The sequence below is a fragment of the Staurois parvus genome, unplaced genomic scaffold (assembly GCF_062004578.1).
Source record: "Staurois parvus isolate SC_StPar_1 unplaced genomic scaffold, SC_StPar_1.0 ptg000009l, whole genome shotgun sequence".
Lineage (NCBI taxonomy): Eukaryota > Metazoa > Chordata > Amphibia > Anura > Ranidae > Staurois > Staurois parvus.
The window spans coordinates 4,177,182-4,196,627 of record NW_028317805.1 but is presented as its reverse complement, the minus strand read 5'-3'; the positions used below and the strand labels follow the sequence as shown (position 1 = coordinate 4,196,627).

General features: G+C 44.4%; 1 protein-coding gene and 1 long non-coding RNA gene across 2 annotated transcripts in view; one reads left to right on the top strand and one right to left on the bottom strand.

The window, feature by feature from the left end:
• Positions 1–1,005: 1,005 nt before the first annotated feature.
• LOC149474233 (uncharacterized) lies at positions 1,006–14,709 on the bottom strand. Its single transcript, XR_016311584.1, has 2 exons — positions 14,218–14,709; positions 1,006–1,786 (listed from the first exon to the last, which is right to left on the bottom strand). It is a non-coding gene; the product is annotated as an uncharacterized LOC149474233 (long non-coding RNA).
• Positions 14,448–19,446, top strand: part of PPP2R2D (protein phosphatase 2 regulatory subunit Bdelta) — a 38,222-nt gene continuing 33,223 nt past the window's right edge. Inside the window, exons 1-2 of the mRNA XM_089669300.1 lie at positions 14,448–14,714; positions 15,417–15,491. Of these exons, the coding sequence (XP_089525426.1) occupies positions 14,708–14,714; positions 15,417–15,491 (82 nt within the window). The 5' untranslated portion in view covers positions 14,448–14,707. The remainder of the gene's footprint in view (positions 14,715–15,416; positions 15,492–19,446) is intronic.

The following is a 19,446-nucleotide window of genomic DNA, read 5'->3' as shown; positions in this document are numbered from 1 at the left end:
AGCCTTTTGCAGTACCTGTACAGCACAGCTGGAATGTGAGATGAAGAAGCAGCACAAGGAGCCAAACAGTTCATGTGCTGACAACAAGCATGAAGATAGGAGCAGAGATCAGAGTGACAGAGAGATGAGCTCATCACTGTGCTGTTTCTCCTTTGCTGACCAATAACAGGGTGGGGCAAGTCAAAGGACAACCTGGGCTCAGTGGAAGCAGGTTTAATGATGCTGGAAATCAGACTAAGGATATTTAGCAGCAAAAAAAACTACAGATCTCTAGATTGAAGGTGAATATTGCAACAAAAGCTGTTTTATTGTATCTTTTATTGCTCTGTTAATTTTTATCTTGTTATTTTGGGCTGAAGTTCTGCTTTCAAGTGCAGAAAGTCATTATTTATTTGGCCAAGACTGTTTTTTTCATATGATTCACCATTCTTTTCCAAGCAAGGAGCCTTTCATTTCACTATGCCTCTCAGTTACGCATTCGGGTCCTTATCAATTGATTGTTAGGGTTTACATAGAAGTAGGTGGTATAAGACATTGCTTGCAGGGATGATGAGAAGTAATATTTGATATATTAGATATGTGTAAGTTGTTAGTGCAGCTTCATTGGGTGAAGCTATAAATAGCCCCAGTCCTCAGCTCAACTCTGTACACTGTGTGGACCTGCAGTGTCAACTGATACGGAATACCAAATGAATGGGTTGCTGCTGCATTAATACTGTATGCTTGAAAACAACTGGAAATATCAAGCCTGTGTAATAAGGAAAAGAGTAATGCGAAAACAGAAGTAACTGCAGCCAATCAGCAAACACCATTCATTGTTTCCACTTCTATTAAAAGCTACACGTTGACTTTTATTGGTTGCTGTGGGTTGCATAATGTTGTTATTTCTAGAGCCTTGTTAAATAATAACTATAACGACAATGCATTGTTTCCAGATTGCTCCCCCGTCATCTGCTAAGAATTACAACATTTGGCAAAGACAATTCATGGAGACAAGACACAATCTGTAATTCATCGACCTCAGATCTATTTTCAGATCAGGATGTTTTATTAAAAGCTCTGACGTTGTAAATACTTCAGCTCTGATAGCTTTGGTTCAGCTCATCATTTAGCAATGATTCTAATTTGTACAAACTGCCAGCAAAAACAACTTGTAGGATCTTACAGGATGACAGGATGTCACTTTAATATATGTAAAGAGCATAGGATTATATGTAGCGATTACCTCCGCAGGAGCTGCTGGTGATGATGGGTCCTCTGTTCTGCCAAGAATCTCCTGAATGAGTGTTTCTCACTGATACACTTGGTCATAGACTAATCCTAGGTTCACACCTATGTGTTTTCAGCAGCGATTTGCAGAAACGCAGTACAGTCCATTTAACATGATTTCCTATGGGACATGTTCACATCTCCGTGTTTTCACCCGGTGCGTTTTTTGGAAAGGGTCAGGGACTTTTTTGAAAGCACAAAGTTGCATTTTTGGTTTTATAGACTTCAATGGAAATGCTACAGAACAGCATGTGGCCTGATGAAGGGGTCCTGAGAGACTCCGAAACATTGCTGTAACTATGTGATCGTTTATTAAAACTTTTGGGCCCATATTGGTGATCCACGGTGTGCTGGTGACATTCTCCCTTGCTGATTCTGTTCGGTTCCAGCCAACGATCGCTGCAGCACCCACTTATACACACAGCCATTTTTAATAAAGGAACGTGTGCGTTTGGCTTGTACACTTGCTTGCTGCATTTTTGCCACGTTTTTGATGTCTTTTGTTTTTTAACTCTGCCTAGCAACAAGAAAAATAAAAAAATAAAATAAAAAATGTGGCAAAAACACGTAAAAGATGCACGTACAAAAACACAACACAAAATGCAATGCAGAAATGGCTCAAAATCAAACTGCATAGGTGTGAACTTAGCTTAAAAGCAGTTTACAGATGTGAGACCTAAAGTGGTAGCGGACTCTTTTTTTTATACTTTTCCCTACAGGTAAGCTTGTAATAAAGTTTATCTGTAGGTAAAATGAAAATCTCTCGAACGTGCACCATTTAGGAGATATTTGCTCTTTTTGAGATCCGGCACATGCGCTCTGAAGGAACGGCATACCCATGCCATTCCTTCAGAGCACTGTGCGTTGGCTTGAGACACCCCACGTGAATGCGTGGGAGTGATGTCATCTGCCAGTCAGATGGCCGTAGATCGTGAACCCAGAAGGAAGACCAGGTGAGGATGGAAGCCTCGGCAGCGATGGCAGCGATGACAGCGCACCGCTGGAGGGCGATGCTTACTAGCACAATATGACATTACCTTGCAGGGTTTTTTTTTTTTTTTTCAAGCTGCGGTTTAGTACCGCTTTGAGAGTTAGTAAGCTACTACTCTACAATAGTACACAGAAACAGTCCACAATCAACTTGGTGGTTCATTGATTAGGTGTATTATGAAAAAATGCAATTAAACAAGGCATGAATCAATGAACAGATAACCATACAGACGTAAAGGCACTATAATAGGTGAATGGTCAATAACTCACTAACTGGCACTTTCATGACCTACAGCAAGGTTAGACTGAACTATAAAAGATGCAACTAGAGTCTCTTGAATGGCATCAACTACCTTAAAAGACAAACAAGGGCACTTCTGTGCACGCTGTGCATACGACCCCTGTGGTGGGTAGGAGAATTTGGCTGAAAGTACCTGGCATCTGACTTTCAACATTGGCCAGTTTTTGGTGGGGCCTTCTTTAGGTGGTGCACTGTCTCTTTAATAGTGTTAGTATATAATGGGGGATGGGCCTCTAAGAAGGAGCAGTCTCTATTTGGGCTAACGGAGTGTGGCAGGGATTTAGGATGGGTAGCTCAGCTCACCACTTCCTGACAGGCAACTAGTCTAGTCCCAATGATGGGTGATCAGAAGGTTCTAGAACCTAGGTCCTTGTCCCTCACACAGGCAGGTATTCCTACAGCTTGAAAGGAGCATTCCACTTCTTCTCCAGGCAGAGAGGAGTTTGACAAGCGGAATTGCCTCATCTTGTGGGCTCCAGCAGCCATCTTGGGGAGGATGGTCGTCCGTTTGGATGCTAAAAACCCACAAGATCTTTGATGGTCCTCTTGGCTGGGGACCTCACAGGGTGCCTCACATCATATGGGCGTGCCTTGAGCTGGTGTGTGGATAGAAACAGAGCTCTACTGGTTAGGGTCTGGATTAATAGAGCAGGGAGAAGTTCTGGAAGAGAAAGGTCAGATGAGATTCCTCTTTATCTTCTCCTCTCCAGAGGGAATCCCTCCTACAGCAGGGATCTGTGTCACCAGTTGCAAGTGCGTTATTATGACCTCTCCAGAAGAGGTATTCCTCTGGTTCTTGCAATTGTGAAACCGTCCATGCATACTGGGTATACTTTTACAGCTGTTCTATTGTGTCTCTCTCGTAAGTGAATACTATTTATAATCCTGTTTCAACGAATACAAGATAAATATAATGTTCATGTACTATGTGGTGGTTTCTCCAAAGTCGGGTACATTTTCCTCGGCCCTGCCTACATTTTGACGATAGGGCTGTTCTCAGTTAAGTGTACTCAGTCAAAGCATAGTGGACCATCTGGGATGGTTTAACAGTCTCCATCAGGTGCTTGAGCGTAGACATCCTCTAGAGCACCCTGCACATCATTTGTTTTTAGGAATTGGCATTGATAGTTTTCAGAGTGCGGCTTTATGCACCAAAAACAAGTGCAAATCACAAACCTTCCCTAGGTGCCCCCCCCCCAAAAAAAAGGGCCTCTGTGTATTTCAGGGACAACTGAAGTTGTAGATGCAGGAACAGAGGTCTGTTTTTGATTTCAGACAACTATTCAGTTTGGCTAATGAGACCGTTGCCAGGAGAAAGGATAGTGGCAATGGTAGAAGAAAACATTTGAGACTGATCATTAGAATTAGTGTTCTCTGGATGATATGTAATATGAAAATAAAAACAAAAATGTACCCATCAGACATGATGTGGGTTTAGACTTTAGATATTTTCTTTAAAGTTTAAGATGGGATGAACCACTCCCTCATGTAGATACAGACTGTCCTCAGAACCTGACTTGTTTGCAAGTAAAGTCTCCAACAAAAGGTTCCTTTCCATAGCTAACAACTTCTGTGGTTGGGTGAATTACGGGCCTTGAAACCAAATCTTTAGGAAAAAATTGCCCTCACATTTAAATGTGCCCACCTCTAGGACAGTTTCATGACTAAGTTATTCACTAATGGGCCATGAAAAAGATTTCACTAATCCAGGCAAAAAAAAAAATGATGTCTCCAAGAGAGCAGTACTGTCTGCTCAATGACAGTTCCATCATCATAATTTTCCCATCTAGCCATACAATAAACTTCCCGTTTCAGCAGAGCAGTACATCATCTCAGCCATCCAACAAAGCAATACATAACCTTACACTCTCTAAAACTGGCCATACACTAGTAGAGTTAAGTATGAAATTTTTGGAACATTAGTTCAATTTCCTAATGCTTGGTGGGGTCAAATTGATGGTTTTTATTGACAGTAGAGGCATTTCAAATGAACAGGAAGGAAATTTCTTCTCAAACAAAGAAAATTCTAACCATGAATGCATATTTTGTTCAGGAAAAAAAATCATAAGACAAATTATACATATTTTAGTGAAACCTGTTAAATGCATCTAGGATTGCATTCAAATTGTAGATCTGGATGAACTTTTAACGGCTTTTTAAAGAAATTGACTCAATGATGGTAAGAATGTTTTGACAAGACTTTCATATGAACATTCATGTGATATTCTACTAGTGTATGGTAATCTTTACTAAGCAGTACCACCTGTTTAGCCTTCCAACAAAGCAAGACCTTCAGCCCTAACCTCCAACAGAGCAGTGCTATCTCCTCAAGCCTCTACCAGAGCTCAGCCACTACTTCTGTGGATCACAGGAGTGCAGTTTATTCTGCACTCCTGTGACCTGTTCTCACCTGCCGGCTCTGGATCAATCCCAACTTTACAGTCAGGATCCATCCAGATGTTTGGACTGGCAGCTGGCTCAGCATCTCAGCAAGCCACTGAGAGGCTGAGCTAGTTGCTCCCGACCCTTCCCCAACCCAGAGCTCCAGTGAGCACTGGAGGGCCAAAGCAGAGAACCGATGACTCACTTTTTTTTTAAGAAACAAGAACTTCTCCTTTAAACCTTCTCTGATGATGATTGGTAATCTGTTTACAATGCAATGTTGAAAATACTAAGGAAAACACATTAATATTATTAATTGGTATTTGATATAACATTTTAACACTTTATGACATTAATAAAAATGCAACTGTTTTATATTTACATACAGTATGTAAGTGTGCCTAAAAATCCTATATTTATTTTTGCTTCTTTGGTTCATTTGGAGATGTATTGATCCTAATTTGATTAACTTTATTCCATGGCAGGATCCAGGGGGGTGCTGGGGTGGGCTGTGCCCCCTTAGATTTCAGCTGCGTCCCCCCCAGACAACCCCCCATGGATGTTGTGCCCAGACAGGGTTGCCAAACTGTTCATCAGGGGAAGCAGTCTATAGAAGCAGCTGACTGCATCAGTCAAGTTTCAGTGCCTCACAGACTCCAGGCAGCAAGTTTTTCCCCTAGGGGCGTATTTGCCACAAGGCAAACAAGGCATTTGCCTAGGGCGGCATTTTTCAAGGGGGGCAGCTCCAACCCCCAGAAAAAGAGACAGAAGAAGAGACACACATGGCATGGGGACCAGGTGGGATTCGAGAGAGGCTGCAGGCTGCTTGACGGTGTATGCAGAGCCCCGACTCTTGTTCCTGGGGATGTCCGAAGCTGTGAAGATCAGTGTCTCGCTCTCCCTGGGAAAAGGGGGTTTTGGTGGCCGGTGTATGAGGGGGGGTGGTTGGTGTCAGGCTCTCCCTGTGGGGGGGGGGGTAATTTTTGTGTTGCCTAGGGCAGCACAAAACCTAAATACACCACTGTCTCCCCCTCTCCTCTAAATAGACAGGACAGGAGAGAGGGCTTAATCTGCTCCAGCTGCTCCCACACCTCTCCTCTTGTTTGCCCCACCCACATTCCTGTACACAGCCAGTGCTGTGCCTCAGAAAGGGGATGTGGGCGGGAGATATGAAGTACAGTGGTTGGAAGCTACATCCTGCTCGCATGAATGATGCTGCAGCCTGATTCTCCAGATCCCAGCCTGGGATGGGAGTGAACACTGAGCACTGCTCTATGACTGAACTATCCTCATCTTCCTCTCTTTTCTCCCCAGCCTGCTCCCTGTTCTTCTAGGACAGTGGTTCTCAACCTTCCTAATGCCGCGACCCTTTAATACAGTTCCTCGTGTTATGGTGACCCCCAACCATAAAATTCTTTACCCAGTAATTATATTTCATGTGTCGTTTTACCTTCAATACGGCTGCTTTCAACACAGTAGCTGCTTTCAACACAGTAGCTGCTGTCAACTCAGCAGCTCCTTTCAACACAGCAGCTGCTTTCAACACAGCAGCTGCTTTCTACACAGTAGCTGCTCTGTACACTTCGGAAATATGTGTTTTCCGATGGTCTTAGGCGACCCCTGTGAAAGGGTCGTTTGACCCCCAAAGGGGTCGCGACCCACAGGTCGAGAACCACTGTTCTAGGAGCTTTCACAGACTTGCAGAGTTGATTTTATGTCCAGAGACACCTGAAGTACTATTGGTAGAAGGGGTTATTGTATCACCTCCTCCCTCACTGCCTGCTTTAACCCCTGGAACCCCACATTAGTACACCACAACCTTATGCAGTTTTGAGGTGCTCGCAGAGCAGCCCCATTCATTTGAATATAACACAGTTATCAGGCACTGTGCACACAGAAAGCAACAGAGAGTATAATTTCTGTCATGGCTACGAAACAAAACATCAGAGTGGCAGCATGTGTACACCCCAGCCCTGTGTTACCTTCTGTAATTTAATAGATGGTTTGTAAAAAAAAAAAAACAGGCACTTTTCTCCTGTTCATGGACAGAAATGTCTACCCATTAAAAATTCCCTTGTCATCAGCTCTGACCTGCGCATGCACAGCAATGAAACGTTTTTCATGTTTTGTGTTTTTTAGAGGGTTTTTTTTGTTAAAAAATGCTGGCTTACCATGATTTACTGCGTTTTTACCTCGTTTTTCAGCGTTAGAGCGTTTTTACAGCTAAAGAACTCCTCTAGAAGCCCACTAGTCCTGGGTTTTTTTCCAGCCAAAAAAACGTCCCTGCCACAAAAACGTTGATTACAGTCTATGTGTGCATGGACACATAGGATAACATGCTGTGGAGTTTACTTGCTGTAAAAAAAAATCCAAAGACAGCCGCTGTAAAAATGTCCAGTGTGCATGAGGACTAACCTGTGTACTACAGATCTGTGTACTTACCTATTTCTAATGTGCTCTGGTCACATGATCCTGCAGTCAGTGAGTGGCAGCTGCACGATCTTGTGATCAGACCAGAACGGATTGAACATAGGTAAGAATACGGATCACTTTTTGTTGACCTGGCCATAAAGGGGGTAAACTCTACTGGAGCTCAAGTGGCTATAGAAAATATAGAAAGATACAAAGTAACATAATGTTACGTTTGTATAATTTTGTTCATTCATCTTCAGATCAAAGGGATGAACTTTGATCTGCGGATGATGTCAATTAAAGAAAGAAGTATGGGATTGGATAAAAAAAGAAATTATATCCACCTAGGTGAATGCAATATTGGTCTGATGCTGCATCTATCAGCCGCCAACTCTGCATTAAGAACTGAGCGATCAAACACCACTGATAACTCATTTCTCCCCTCCACTCTGAGCAGAAAACCATGACTGTCAGTCATCTGCCCCTCCAGCACTCACTGGAGCACCGTGCTGTGGAGGGGGCGAGGGGGGCTGGCTCAGGCTCTCAGCGACTCGCCCAGAGGCTGAACCAACTGCCTATCCAGGCATCTGAGTGAATCCCGACTGCATAATCTCGATTCAGAGCCTGGACCGGCTGAGTGATGTTGCATTGAGTGACTGTTGGCTGAAAATGAGTCACAGGAGTGCAGAATGAAATGCACTCCTGTGATCCATAGTTGAAGTAGGGTCAAAGAAGCTTTTGCCACACTTCTCCTAAAACAACCTGACAAGTAAAAGAAAGTTGTTGTTTTTTTAAATGTTCCTCTGTTTATCCCCTTATTAACCCTTATCAGCCCTAATTAACTCCTCATTTAATTAGTTTTCTGATGATTTTTTTGTTTTTTTGTTTGACTATATTTGCACATTTAACATATATTCACACATTTCACATTAAAAAAAGAGCAAAATTGAAAATAAAACCACAGTTTCTTTCATTTGTAAATAACATTGTAGTGCTTTGTACCAGAATCATAATTGTAATGTCATTTTAAACAGGATTAGATGCATAATTTGTATCTGCAGTAACATTATTTATTTTTAAACCAACACTGCTAATTTAAAAAAAAGTTTTGTTTAGTTTTGTTCCATTTATTTGCCTAAGGATAGTGAAAAAAAAGTGTTGCAAGACAATATCATGAAAAGAAAGTCTTGTTTGTCCTTAAAGCGGAGTTCCACTCACACTGTAAAAAAACAAAAGTCAGCAGCTACAAAAACTGTAGCTGCTGACTTTTAAAAAACAACCACTCACCTATCCCACGATCCAATGCATCCCATTTCACTGGCTGTTCTGTATTCCAGGCGCCGGCATCTTCAGTGTGGGCACCCGGCTGTGACAGCTCGCGGCTTCATAGCTGGGTGCCCACTGCGCATGCGAGACTAGCACTGCACTTTCTGAATGACCCCGTCGTCTTCTGGGACCTGTCACGTGTCCCACAAGACTACGGGGAGGGAGGGTAGGAGGACAACTTCTGCTTCCGATTGCCTAGGCGATTGCAGCGGACGTGGGAGCGGGTACCTGTCGATTTCGGGTACCCGCTCTCTCCCCCCGATCCCCAAAGGTGCCAATCCTTAATGGGGAGCAGGGACCAATCTTTAAAGCGGAACTTCCCCTTTTGGGTGGAACTCCGCTTTAAAATGATAATATATGTATTACCTTGTTATCTTTATCTTTAGTAATGAGAAAGTTATCAAATAACTGATCGAACCGAACTGAGTTATCAAACCAAAAAAATACAGAATATACAGGACCATAGCAGAAAGGAAAAAATTGCTCTGGATAAGTTCACCTTTCATAACATGTTACACCCATATTCAGGAATGCACCAGCCCCCGCTCTCCTGCTTTGACAGCTAGCGGGGGGTCTTCTCCTCCCTCGCTAGCTGTCAAATTTTAAATAAAAGTGTTCTGTGAATGAGAAACTACAAGTTCCGACAGCCTTAGCGACTGTTGGGTTGTAGTTTTCAATGGAGCTGTGGAATGCCATGATAGCTCATTGAGTCTTCCTGTCTGTATATCTGTACATCCCCTATGGAGAAGCAGATATACTGACAGGTCTGCAGGAGACCTACAGGGCACCAGAGATCTTCTGATTGCCGGTGCAATGCTTTACAGGCTCCTGCAAAAAAAAATAAATAAATGCACATTTTTTGCCTGTAAAAATATGTACATTTATTATTTTTTGTATAAAGGTGAACTTATCCTTTTAAAGGCACATGGCAAAATAATTAAAAAATAATAACTTATGGAAAGAAAGAAAACACTGCAAGCAAGCATTTATAATACTTGATTTTTTTGTGTTTTTTCCTGCATTTTTGTCAGCAACAGGGTCTCTTGGAAGCTGTATACAGATTTAAACACTTTTAGATGGAAAATTGGGACACCTTTTAAAGATAAATTTAGGTGATAGTATTTTTACAGCTTTAAATTACATATGTACTGTAAATGTTCTGGTAGACGCTTGCTCCTTTAAGTTACCCAACTGGCTTAAAGGAGAAGTACAGCCAAAGCTGTAAGAATTATGCTGACTGTTATTTACATCAATTATTTAGGTAAATGAGAAAAATATCATTTGCATAATAATTTGAAATACGGTGTACTGAAATCAATGAAAATTCATCCAAACATGTGTTAGCATACACCACATGCAGTCCAGTGCAGTTTTTTTTTCTGCATCAAAAACACATTGATAGTAGGTTAAATGGTTTCCAATGGCATAGTTCACACCAGTGCGGTCAGTTCCAGTGCGTTCCACTTCCAGAAAAGTAGAACATACTGCATTTTTTCTGCACTGAACTGTACTGGAGCGCAGAAAAACGCATCACACACGTACCAAAAATGCACTGGAATTCAACCAAAATGCACTGGCATGCACATGTTCTTATTTAAGTTGAAGAAAAAGAGAGGGGAAAAAAATGAACCAGAACTAATCAAAAATGCATCAAAAACGCGCATACAGAAACGCATCCAGACTGTGATTCTACGGATTGAACCGACCCTTAATGTGCTTTGTCCCACTTTTTTAATAATGAGAAAAAGAAAAAAAAAGTGAAAAAGGAAAAAAAAAAACCTGATAATAAGCCACCATCTTCCCAAAATATTAAGCAGATATAGGAGAACCCCCCGATTTGAATGGGACTTTAACCACTAGCCTACAGGGCACTTATACCCCCTTCCTGCCCAGGCCCATTTCCAGCTTTCAGCGCTGTCACACTTTGAATAACAATTGCGCGGTCATGCAACACTGTACCCATATGAAATTTTTATCATTTTTTTGTGACAGATAGAGCTTTATTTTGGTGGTATTTAATCACCTCTGGGATTTTTATTTTTTCTTAAACAAACCAAAAACCACTGAAAATTTAGAAAAAAAAAAGTTTTTTCTTAGTTTTTGTTATAAAATTTTGTAAATAAGTGATTTTTCTCCTTCACTGATGTGCTCTAATGAGGTTGCATTGATGGGCACTGATAGGCTGCACTGATGGATACTGATAGGTGGCACTGATGGGCATTGACAGGCGGCACTGATAGGCGGCACTGGCTGGCACTGATAGGCGGCACTGACTGGCACTAATAGGCTACACTGATTGGCAGCACTGATAGGTGGCACTGATTGGCATTGATAGGTGGCACTAGTGGGTGACACTGAAAGGCAGCTCAGATGGGCACTGATATGTGGCATTGATGTGCACTGGTAGGCACTGATATGTGGCACTGATGGGCACTGGCAGGTGGTATGGATGAGCACTGAGAGCTGGCACTGATGGACACTGACAGGTGGCACTGCTGGGGCTACACTGATCATCAGTGCCCTGATGATTAGTGCACGTCTCCTCGGAAGAATGCCGATTACCGGCTCTCCTCTCCTCACGCGCTGTCATCGTGACAGCTTGTGAGGAGAGAAATGCGGATAACCGGTATTTCCCTATTTACATGCGATCAGCTGTGATTGGACACAGCTGATCACATGACCGAACCGACATCTTCGGCTCTTTCCGTTGATCGGTGATCCGCTGTGTCCGGGGGACACAGCACACCGCCGATCGCCACACTGCGTGCTCCCGGAGCCGCGCATGTGCGGTGAGAGTGGGAGGACATCATATGACGTCCTCCCAGAACGAGAGAACCACCTTGCGTCCGTCATTTCATTGGACTATATGGCGGGCGGGAGGTGGTTAAATGCCTTGATACATAGAATTTAAAAATATAAGAAATCCTTTATTTTCCATCAAATTTTCACAGATATACAAAACATAAAATGACAACTCTTTTCCAAAGATCATAATATATTGTTACATCACCATCATAAGATATTAGTTTTGTTGCAGATAACATATTATATGTTCTAAATACATGTACTTTTAATCTCACAGATTATATCACCTCTGTGCAGTCTTTTCCCTGAGGAAGGAGTACAATTACTCCGAAACGCGTCGGTTACTATAAAACAATTTCTGTAACACACTGACAGCGTGGCACTAGAGGGCTTCCTGTGACTGCAACACCTGGATGGTGACATCACCCATAGACTTATTTTGGGGCATTAGTTGTCTGTCGTCTCTCCTCTTCCCTGAAGTTGGCTGCTGGGAGCTGATCATGTGACCAGACTGGAGCATCCTTAGATCAGGTAAAGTATAGGCATCTTCCCTCTACAGCAGTGGGCTCCAAACTGTAGCCCACGGGCCAGATGCGGCCCTTAGGTTACCTTTATCCGGCCCTTGGGGCACCTTCTCTCCTACTAATAAGAGGCATCACACTTCTCACCGACACCAATGATGGGGCACTATTCCTTTTATAGACACCAACTAGGCATGTGCAAAATGAAAAAAATTTGTTTTGATTCATTAACTAAATTTGTTTCATTAGATTTGTTAAATTTGTTTTCGGAATGTGTTTAGTTTATTCGTATTTGTATGCAAATTTGACCGGATTTGAAAAAATTTAACTGAATTTAAAAAAAATTTGACTGAATCTTAATTCTTTTTTAAATTTGAATTTTGGAAGACAGTTTTATTCTTTCTATTTTATTTTATTCTATTGCTTTTTTCCCTATTATGTTCTATCCTTTTCTAGTCTATTCTATACTAATCTATTCTATTCAAATGTATTCTATTCGAATTTCGGAAGACAGGTGTATTTTATTCTGTTCTATTGTTTTTTCCATTCTATTGTCTCTATTATTTTATTTTCTATTCTATTTAATTATATTCTTTTCTATTCTATTCCTTTAGTTTCTATTCTATTGTATTGTTTTTTATTTTATATTTTGTTCAGTTTTACTCTACCTTTTTCCATTCTATTCTTTCATTTTCTATTCTATTCTCTCTTCTTTTATATTCTATTCTAATCTATTCAAATTCATTCTGTTCTAAATTCGAATTTCAGAAGACAGTTATTTCTATTCTATTGTTTTTTTCTATTCTATTCTTTTCTATTTTTATCATTTCTATTCTATTCTTTTCTATTCTAATTGATTCTATTCTTTTCAATTCTATTTCTTTATTTTCTATTCAATTTTATTCAGAATATATATTCTTGTTTTCGAATTCCATTTTGAATTTGTTTAAGAATTTGATTTGAATTATTTTCGAATAGCGTTTTGTTAGTTTGGATTCGTTTAAATTTGTTACTGTGGTAATACGTAAAGTTTGATACATCCGCATCTCTGAATAACTAAAAATTGGTCCATTCGGAACAAATCAAATTGCACGTCTAACACCAAGGTTTGGGCACTATTCCTCCCGCTGACCATAAGGACGTGGTACTATTCCTCCCATCATTACCAATTATGGGGTACTATTCTTGCTCCTACTGGCCACAGGCAATATGTCATTTTTCTACCCCCACTGACCACCAAGTCTGAGACATTGTTTACTCCCAATGGTGCTGGGGCATTTTCTACCCCTACTGACCACCAAGTCCGAGACATTGTTTACTCCTAATGGTGCTGGGGCATTTTCTACCCCCACTGACCACAGTCCAGCCCCCCTAAAGTCTAAAAGTAAACTGGCCCTTTGTTTAGAAAGTGTGGAGACCCCTGATCTACAGGGTGGTTAGTATGGGGACAGAATGTGGGTGGGTTCAGGTTTAAGCTTTGATTGTATTAGCCTGGACTTCTACTTCAAGTCCTATAAGTAGCAAGGTGGGTCTCCATGGATTGGACTTGCTTTTCCCACATATCCCACAGATACTCAATTGGATTGGGATCTGGAGAACTAGGAGACCAGGTCAACACCTCAAACTCATTGTTGTGTTCCTCAAGCCATTATTGAATTCATCAGACCAGACCACCTTCTTCCATTGCTCCGTGGTCCAGTTCTGATGCTCATGCACTGTAGGCACTTATGGCGGTGGACACGGGTCAGCATGGACAACCTGACCAGTCGGTGGTTACACAGCCCCATATACACAGCAAACTGCAATGCTCTGTGTGTTCTGTCACCTTTCGATCAGAACCAGCATTCATTTTTTTCAGCAGTTTGAGCTACAGTAGATCTTCTAATGGACTGGACTACATGGGTCAGCCCTCCCTCCTCACCTCCATCAATGAGCCTTGGCTGCCCATGGCCACGTTTGCTGCTTCTCCTTCCTTGGACCACCTCTGGTGGGTCCTGACCACTACAGACCGAGAACAGCCCACAGCAGCTGCAGCTTTGCCGTTGCTCTGACCCCGTCATCTCATTACAATCTGGCCCTTGTCACAGTCATCCAAATCCTTACACTTCCTATTTTTGATGCTTCAGGGACAACATGTTCACTTACTGCCTAATATATCCCACCCACATTCAGGGGCCATTGTAATGATACAATCAGTGTTCTTTATTTTACCTGTCAGTGGTCATAATGTTATGGCTGATAGGTGTAGAGGGATGGAGAAAGATATATAATACGGCATGATGAGCATCATACATAATGGAGGATATACGTGTGTATTGTACGCTGATGGACACAGCTCTGCCATACACACTGACTGACGACCGTACACAGGGGAGGACACCCTTCTCCTCTCCTTCCTCCCGGCAGCCGTAGGGTTAAATGACGTCATCGAATCATGTCGACGAGCAATGGGCGCCATTTTGAAACCCCATCCCGGAGCTGCCGAGAGCGGCTCGTGACCGCCGCATCCCCTCCCGAAGTGTCAGGGCGGCTCCTCCTCCCTCCCCGGCCCGAGAGCCCGGCTCTACCGAACACCTCCGACCGGCCCGAAAAAGAGAGAGAGACCGACCCACCGACCGAGGGGAGGGCTGAACCAGCGACAAGGAAGCCGCCTCCTCCCCCCCACCCCCCGGATAGGAAGGCCTGCTCCTAGAGGGCAGCCATGGCAGGTACACTCTAATACAGGCGGGTTGCGGCCTACTCTGCGGGCTAGGCTCTCCCCTAACAGCCTGGGGCCCCGGCTCCTTTCATTGACTCGTCACCCCCACCAGAGCCTCGGCTCCTCTCTCCTCACACAACCTGCACACCCGGCTCCTCGCCTCCCTGCACACCCGATTTCTACGCCCGGGGCCCCGCATCTCGCCTCCGTGCACACCCGGCTCCTCGCCTCCCTGCACGCCCGGCTCCTCGCCTCCCTGCACGCCCGGCTCCTACCCCCGGGGCCCCGCATCTTGCCTCCCTGCACACCCGGCTCCTCGCATCCCTGCACGCCCGGCTCCTCGCATCCCTGCACGCCCGGCTCCTCGCATCCCTGCACGCCCGGCTCCTCGCATCCCTGCACGCCCGGCTCCTACCCCCGGTGCCCCGCATCTCGCCTCCCTGCACACCCGGCTCCTCGCCTCCCTGCACACCCGGCTCCTCACCCCGGGGTCCGGCTCCCTTCCCCCCCCGCACACCCGGCTCCTCGCCTCCGTGCACACCCGGCTCCTACTCCCGGGGCCCCGCATCTCGCCTCCCTGCTCCTCACCCCGGGGCCCGGCTCCCCTCCACCCTGTACAGTCGGCGCCTGGGCCCCGGCTCCCCTCCTCCCTGTACACCCGGCTCCTCACCCCAGGGCCCGGCTCACCTCTCTGCCTCCTCTTATCTTCCAGGAGTGGCCGGAGGAAATGACTTCCAGTGGTGTTTCTCCCAAGTCAAAGGTGCCATAGACGAGGATGTGGCAGAAGGTGGGTAATGTAACGACAGGTCCCAGCAATACATGATGGCTTATCAATGGCTGTGTAAAGATTATGGGTCTGTGCAATGCCATGCTGTACGTGATTGGAGGGAAGACTGCAGCTCCCAGCATTACCGTGCTGTAGATGGGGAGGGGGACTACAGGTCCCAGCATTACCGTGCTGTAGATGGGGAGGGGGACTACAGGTCCCAGCATTACCGTGCTGTAGATGGGGAGGGGGACTACAGGTCCCAGCATTACCGTGCTGTAGATGGGGAGGGGGACTACAGGTCCCAGCATTACCGTGCTATAGATGGTAAGGGGGACTACAGGTCCCAGCGTTACCGTGCTATAGATGGGAAGGGGGACTACAGGTCCCAGCGTTACCATGCTATAGATGGGAAGGGGGACTACAGGTCCCAGCTTTACCGTGCTATAGATGGTAAGGGGGACTACAGGTCCCAGCGTTACCATGCTATAGATGGGGAGGGGGACTACAGGTCCCAGCATTTCTGTGCTCCAACTTCGGGGACTACAGGTCCCAGCATTACTGTGCTCCATCTTCGGGGACTACAGGTCCCAGTATTGCTGTACTCTAAACCAGCCTTTTTCAGCCAGGATGCCCAGTTACCCCGGGGTGCCTTCAGGATTCTTCAGGGTCGCTTTGGCAAAATGACTAAAAGCTGGCCAAAAATTGTATCCAGGCCAGTGAGTGGATGAAGCCGGCCTTTTAGTTACAGGAGGCCACAGGTTTTCATTGTGCACCATTATGACCTTCTGGTCACTGTCGTCCTGACAGCATCAGAGGAGGACGTTGGGGGTCTGCATGGCATCCTTGTTTGCCCCCCTCTGTCATCACTGGGGTCCTATAGGCTGACATACCAGTGTGTAAAGGTGTCTTTGTGTTTGGAGGAATAAATCACCTCTAGCGTTGGGTGTCCTATGTGTGTGAATGTTGCTGCATTATGGAAAATTTAGTTTTTAGCTTTTTACATTTTAGAAAGGGATGCCTTGAGATTGTGCAGCATTTTAAAGGATGGGAAACACTGTTCTAGATGATGGGAACTGCATGTTTAGGCATTATTGTACTCTAGATGGGACTACAGGTCCCAGTACTACATGATGACCTCTCAGTGGCTATATAGTTACTACAAGTCCTTTCAATACTGTACTGTAGATGAGGGCACTACAGGTCCCAGCATTGTTTTACTCTGTAGAGGAAGGTCCCAGCATTCAAGGATAGCTTATTGATAGGTGTATAAGGACCACAGGTCTCCTAAATACTGTACTGTAGATGATGATGAGGAGGGGGACCACAGGTCCCAGCAATACTGTGCTGTAGATGAGGGGCCCTACATGTCCCAGCATTATTGTACTTTGGATCAGGAGGGGGAGTACAGCTCAGCATTATTGTGTTGTAGATGAGGGAGACTACAGGTCCCAGCATTACTGCGCTGTAGATGAGGAGGGGGACTATTGATTACAGCAATACTGTGCTGCACAGAAGGGACACTACAGGTCACAGCACTGCTGTGTGTCAGTTGGGGAAGGATGGCTACAGGTCCCAGCATTACTTAGTAGAAGATGAGGGGGGATTACTGGTCCCAGCAATACTGTGCTGTAGATGAGGGGACCTACAGGCCCCAGCATTATTGTACTTTGGATCAGGAGGGGGACTACAGCCCAGCATTATTGTAGTGTTTGTGGAGGTCCCAGCATACCATGATATCCGTATAAGGACTACAGGTCCCATCAATAGTGTATTGTAGATGATGTGGGCTACAGGTCCCAAAGTTTTTGTGCTTAAACTGCTGAGCACTACAGGTCCCGGCATTACTGTGCTGCTGCTGAGAAGCACTACAGGTCCCAGCATTGCTGTGCTGCAGACGAGAAGCACTACAGGTCCCAGCATTGCTGTGCGCTAGAAGAAGGGAGGACTACAGGTCCCACCAGTACTTTGCTGTAGATGATCAGAAAATAGTGGAGACCAAAGTAGAATTCACCCAGCCCAGAAGCATTGCACTGCTGGAAATGAACTACAAATTTCAGCATTGCAGCGCTTCAGTATGTGGATTAACTATGGGCCCCAGTGTGCCAGCTTGATGATAACCTGACATTGACCAAACCTCAGTCCTTAGACTTTAGGGCTTACAATACTTTTTGTTTTTGGATAGTGGTTAAGAACTCCCCTCATATGTTTGGTGCTCCAGTGCCCCAACATTTTAGGATCTGTAGAAGATGATATCCAGTAAGGGAAGCGCTCCCCAAGTTCTGCCCAATTTCTGACTACAGTGTTTCAAGGAGACAGTTGTATGATTGGCAGCACTTGTCACCCATGTGCTTTCCCATCACTGAACACGGGAGCGGGCATGTCAGTTTAACACTTGACACCCCAGGCACACTCACAACAGCACTGTTCCTGTGCTGCACACACATGGCCGGTCTGTTCACCAGCTGGAAGTAGCAGTGGTGACAGAACAATGCTTGGCTTCCAGTTGTACTCCAACCACAACTCAGGACTTTCATAACAAATAGTTAGTCATTCATGAAAGCCTCCTCCAACCACTGCTGCTGCTCTCACTGGTAAACATAGATAACAGCATGTATGAGCAGCCTGCGAGTGCCCCTGTGTTAAAACCCAGCGCTGGGCAAAAAAGCTTTTTCCCATGCAGTAGGTTTTGCTTGCACTGCTTGTTTTTTCTAGGGGAGAGTAGAGTGGAGATATATTTACCTGCTCCTCCAATCCTGCCAGCACAAGACTGGCCTGGCTCCCCCACACTCAAGTGGTCTTGAATAGTGGACTGTTCCGGACTTCATCACACCCTCCGCATGCTCCATAGACCAGGAACAGTCCACTGCTGGACCGTGGGGAGCGCTCTTTTCCAAAGGATCGGGTGAGTATGAGTTTTCTGCTGACCCCTAGACAAAATGAGCACAGCCCAACTTCATGAGGTTTTTTTTTTTTTTTTTTCTTTTGCCTGGAGTTGTGCTTTAAGTGTTAAAAAAAAGACACCACTTTTGTGTAGGAAATTGGTGTATAGTCACATACTGGAAGCAGAAGGTCAGGAAGGTTTGACTGAATGGTTGTTAGTAGGATTTTCTTGAATGGGGGGCCTTTGATGTGTAGTTACTTGGTAGACCAAATCCTGTACCACTGGGGCATGCCGTTCCTTAACGTGTGGAGGACTATGGTGACAGAACTTCTAGCCACAGTAATGAGACATTTGTTTTCCCCACAACAAATAAAAACATGCTAGTGTGTATTTTTTGGCCTTTGTGCACATGGACTCATTTAAGTAATGTCTTATTTGTGATGGCTTGTTTGTCCTGGATATTAGCAGAATGCCCACAGAAGCGTATGCAGCTGGTGTGTTCTAAAACTGAGGATTGTCTTGTGTTGCACATGGTGGAAATAATATGCTTAGGGTAATATACAGTATGTTGCTCTTGGGAACATTGTATATGGATGAATTTGTGGCCCTTTGGATGTCTATGCTATGCATTTAGCGTGAAGTCAGTATGTCAATGACATGTACCAGTATTCATTTCCCTTGGAATTTTTTACATCATGTATTGTTAACCTAGAATGTGGTTTGTTTTTCGCTTTTTTACTCAATATAACAATTGAAGTGCAAAATATTTTGTGAGACAAATGTTATTTTGAAATCAATTTGGTCCCCAGCTGTGCAGATCTGCATCCTGCATTTAAATTTTTGCCCATTCCTCTTGACTAAATTTCTCTTACGTGGGTCAAGTTGTATGGGGTCTATTGCTGCAGGTTCCCCATTGAGTTATGGTCTGGTGTATTGATGTGTCCGTTCTAAGGCCCCACTCACACCCGAGTGATTTGTAGCTCGAAGCTCCAAAATGCTTGAGGAGAAAAAATAAATTATTCTGAGTGGAGAATAACACCTGAAGCTCAAACAAGTTCTGGAGCTTTTTTTGTCATTCAAATTGGGCATATT